Here is a 4,482-nt window from a genome sequence, read left to right on the forward strand (position 1 = left end):
CCCGTTTGTTTATTTATTTATTTATTTATTTATTTATTTATTTATTTATCCTTGGCTGCTTTGGGTCTTCATTGCTGCGTGCGGGCTTTCTCTAAGTCGTGGCGAGCTGGGGCTGCTCTTCGTTGTGGTGCGCGGGCTTCTCATTGCGGTGGCTTCTCTTGTTGCGGAGCACGAGCTCTAGGCGTGCGGGCTTCAGTAAATGTGGTGTGCGGCCTCAGTAGTTGTGGCGCACGGGCTTAGTTGCTCCGCGACACGTGGGATCTTCCCGGATCAGGGCTGGAACCCGTGTCCCCTGCGTTGGCAGGCGGATTCTTAACCACCACGCCACCAGGGAAGTCCCCTGATTGTTAACTTTAAAGTCACTGTGGATGTGGTGTGAGGTGAGGGCCGTGCCCTTTCAGAGTCCAGAGCAAAGGTTCTGGAGTTTCTTTTGCAAAGGACCTTCTCTCATCACAACACGTCAGTGACAGAGCCACATCCCCAGGGCTCCCCCGGCCAGGGTCCATGCCTCCTCAGGTGCGTAAGCATTTTTGCGCATTCCATGGTAGTCAATAGGCTGTTTAATAAGGGTTCTTTTAAGACATCTGACTTCAAAGGGGAAAATGTCAAATTTCAGGCAGCCTCCCAAGGCTTAACCATACAGCATCTCCCTTATACCTGGTTAGTTTTATGGGCCTGGAGTGTTGACTGTGTACTTTTCTGGATAAGAATCAGAACAGCTACAAGGCAGATCCAGAATTTATAGCATCTTTTGTGGCCTGGCAGAGACTGGGGACCCTCGGGCATGAATGCATACTTCACTTTTAAAGAACTCCCCCGTACGGTCCCGGGGTCTGGGGATGCTGTAACACTTCACAGTCCCACTTGCTCTTAAAGTCCACTAACTACACACTGAACTATGTCAAAGAGAACTGTAGAGAGGACAGGGTGGGGGAATTAGGCCCTCCTGCAGAAGAGACAAATGTGATTGTGGCTCACACCAGGCACGGGAAGCGCGGTGGGCCTTCGGTGTCACCCACTTCACACTCCCTAAACCTCAGTTATCGGCCGGGACAGCGTTTCGGAGCCGGCGTGGGGTACCTGTCAGCACAGCCTGAGCCCTGACTTCACCCCACGTGCAGTGTTTCTCAAGGACATGCTTGAATCTTTGGGAAATGGGGAAGGTCACACACCCCCGTGGTATTCTGGGATTTCAGAGCTTCCCCTACTCTCAGAGTGCATCTTTTGTCACTATATCCCGTGTCCCGTTTCAGGGATGAACAAACTGAATCTAGGTTAAGAGTCTCGAAGAATGTTACTCCTTGGGCCGCAGTAAAAGCTAGATACAAATGGAAGCATCCCTTAAGTATGTTCCCCTGGAGATTCTAAACAGTTTGTTCAACTGCATCCCCAAGAATGATCACGGCTCCTGTGCCCACATGCCACTCATTGGTGTGTTCTTGTGGCAGAGGCGACAAGAAGATGTGGCTGTGGCCTCTAGTGGCCCGTGATCTGACCTCCTACTTTCCAAAGGCAACATATTTGACTTTGCCAAAGAGGCAAAATGTCCCTCACCCACATGTTAAAAGGCCACCAGACCCATCTATAATGTTAATTTCCAGGGAAATGACCTTGACTATCCAGAAATCTAATAACAAAGGTAATGGCAGTGAGCAGGGCTTAGTTGAATCAGTTTTCATAGAATCATAAAACGTTAAGGGTGGAAGGGGCCTAGAGATCATTTCTTCAACTCTCGTTCCACAGTGGAGACAGTGAGGCCCAGAGAGGGCCATGGCTGCACAAGGCCACACAGCTTTCCCGTTACCCTTTTCCTGGGGACTCAGGGACTCTGGGCAACTTCCTCAGTTTGAAAGCACTATCAAGCTTCCATCTTCTCTTCATGCAGGGGCCCCATCCTCTAGCCCAACGCTCTGTGTGCGCGTGTATGTACATATGTATTTGTGGCGTGTGTGCGCACGCACGTGCGTGTGTAGATCCTTCTGGGCTTTCTCGTGGCTTTTGCTGCCCTCCTTATGCAAAGGCATAACCCTAGTAGGCAGGATGGAGGCGGATGAGCCCCCGTCGTCTTGAGGATACTAATTCAGCCTCACTCCAGGTTGAAGAAGCACCAGGCGCTCTAGAAACTCGCTCCTGTGAGCTGGCAGGAGGGCGTGGGCGGGCCGTGTTCTGATCTGGGCCTTCCCCAGGACCCGCAGGATCAGTTAGATCTACAAGGGAAGTCTCCACAGGCTTTATTTTAGATTAGAGTCTGATCCAGGTTGCTTTTTATTAAATGGGTTCCCCCTGAGCAGGGGCAGGAGAAGGAACAGCGGAGTTTGGAGACCACCGGGCTTCCCTCTGATGTCTTACTGGTCAACCTCATCACCACACCGTGACTTGCCCTCCTGGCCGTTCACAGCCCAGCACGCAGGTTCAGAAGTCCAGTGACGTGGGAAGGGACGCGGTCCTTTCCTGGCCCACACCCTTCTCTCCTGCACCGCCTGTGCTGCTTCTCCTGACAAGTCCCCGAGCCGACAGCCACCTCGGACGTTGGCCTTTCCCCTCTTAGCTGAGAAAGCAGGGGGCCCAGAAACTCTCGGGGGACTGCACAAGAGGAGCTGGAGGTCCTCGCTGGAGGCCAGCTGGGCATCTGCAGGGCCCCGTGCAGCCGCGCGGAAGGGAAACACACCAGCTGGGCTGTTCTCCGAGCACGTCTGGGTGGCATGCTGACCCACAGGGTGGGTGACAGGTGTCAGGGACCCTCGTGTGGCAGGCCATCTCCCATCTCCACGGGCAGCCATCGGGAGTTGTGAGGAGAGGGTGACAGGGCCGGTCCCTTCGAGTGAAAGATACTTGTGCTTTTAGGAAGAGATGGCTGGCATGTCCCCGTTGCCTTCCACCCCAGTGTCTCGGGGCAGAGTGGGGTCCCACCACCCCTCTGGCCTCCTGCCTGCCTGTCTCCCCAGCTCCTGCCCTCTGCTCTCTCTGTAGGACTTTGGCAAGTGCCCGCGACTGAGGCTGTTTACTCAGGAGTACATCCTTGCCTTGAACGAGCTCAACGCGGGGATGGAGGTGGTGAAGAAGTTCATTCAGAGGTGGGTTCCTCAGCCGGGCCCCCTCCCCTTCCTGGCCTGCAAGCCAGCTTTCCTCTGCACCCAGAACCACTCACTCCATTGACGCCTGGAGAGGAGCTGCTGGCGTTCAGAGGCCCCAAGCGTCTCATCTTCTACGAGGGTCTCCTGCGTCCTCCTGGCCCCATGTGGTCTGAGGCACTCGCTTGCTGTGTGACATTGAGCCAGTCGCTGTACCCCTCTGATCCTCTTTCCTCTGCTATCCACAGGGGTTGTCATGCAGTTAAATAAGATGATATATGAGGAAGCCCCTAGCACAGTGCCTGATGCTCAGTAGGAACTCAGGAAATGGTTAACAGTCCTAAATAATAAGAGGATTTCTGTGGATCCCACCTGTGGGTGCTGGGTGTGTAGGGAACGATCTCCTGCTAGCCCAGGAGAGTCATCATTGGGGATTTGAACAGCCACCTCCCAGACTTGGCCTAGAGGAAGCCTGATATTCTGACTCTTACTTTTGGTGTTTGGGGCGGGGAGGGGGTGCTTTTGTTTTGATTTTTAAAATTTTTCTCTGTGCCTCAGTTTCCTCATCTGTAAGATGAGAACTATAGTACTTACTTCATCTAGGTAACGTGAGGATTCTGTGAGCTCATACACATAAACACCAAGAACGGTGCCTAAGTGTGATGGGAACGTTAGTGGTCGTCATCACTACTCTTCTCATTTTTTAAGAAAATCGTGATAGCCTGTCAAAGCCAGGTTCCAAAAGATAGTCACCTGGAACTCACAAAGCATTTCCAAACCCAAGGAATGTGTCCTTCTGGGCACTTCCCTGGCAGTGCAGTGGTTAAGACTCTGCACTTCCACTGCAGGGGGCACGGGTTCCATCCCTAGTCCGGGAACTAAGATCCTGCATGCCACGCGGCACAGCCAAAGAAAAATAGATAAATAAAAAAAAAAAAAGTTGTCCTGCTGGAACCCTGGTGACCCCAGGGTCCCTTTAAAGCACCCAGTAATGGTTTATGAAATTGTTTCAGGTTAGGCCTCTTAGTCCCAACGGCCACACCGATTTTCCGGGAATGTTACAGGTATTATCCCCAGGCCCCAAGCAGCCCTGGGAGTAGGGATATTAGCCCCATTTTACAGATGAGAAAACTGAGGCACAGACATAGCTGTGACGAATAACAATGGCTGGCATTTATGGAGGACTTAGCAAATGTGTCCCAGACCTCATGCTAGGCCAGGATCAGGTTGACCATAATAACTTTTCTTTCAAAGCAGGCCACTTGGAAAAGAAGATGAGGTAAATGATTGTTACAGAACCGCTGGGCATGAATTACAGACACAGGACGTATGGCCACTGTCTGCTAACTCTTCCCATGAATTAGAAAATTAGATCCTCATGGTACCCACTGAGGAGGGGGCCGTTGTCCCC

The 4,482-nt window shown here is 52.3% G+C and overlaps 1 protein-coding gene across 1 annotated transcript in view; it reads left to right on the forward strand.

Moving 5' to 3' along the window:
- The window catches only part of CMIP (c-Maf inducing protein), a gene marked incomplete at its 5' end in the record, with an annotated part of 235,057 nt that overhangs the window by 199,595 nt on the left and 30,980 nt on the right, over positions 1–4,482 (forward strand). The window contains one exon of the mRNA XM_024735722.1: positions 2,971–3,074. Within this exon, the coding sequence (XP_024591490.1) occupies positions 2,971–3,074 (104 nt within the window). The remainder of the gene's footprint in view (positions 1–2,970; positions 3,075–4,482) is intronic.

This window comes from Neophocaena asiaeorientalis, unplaced genomic scaffold (genome assembly GCF_003031525.2).
Source record: "Neophocaena asiaeorientalis asiaeorientalis breed wild unplaced genomic scaffold, Neophocaena_asiaeorientalis_V1.1 scaffold40, whole genome shotgun sequence".
Taxonomy (NCBI): domain Eukaryota; kingdom Metazoa; phylum Chordata; class Mammalia; order Artiodactyla; family Phocoenidae; genus Neophocaena; species Neophocaena asiaeorientalis.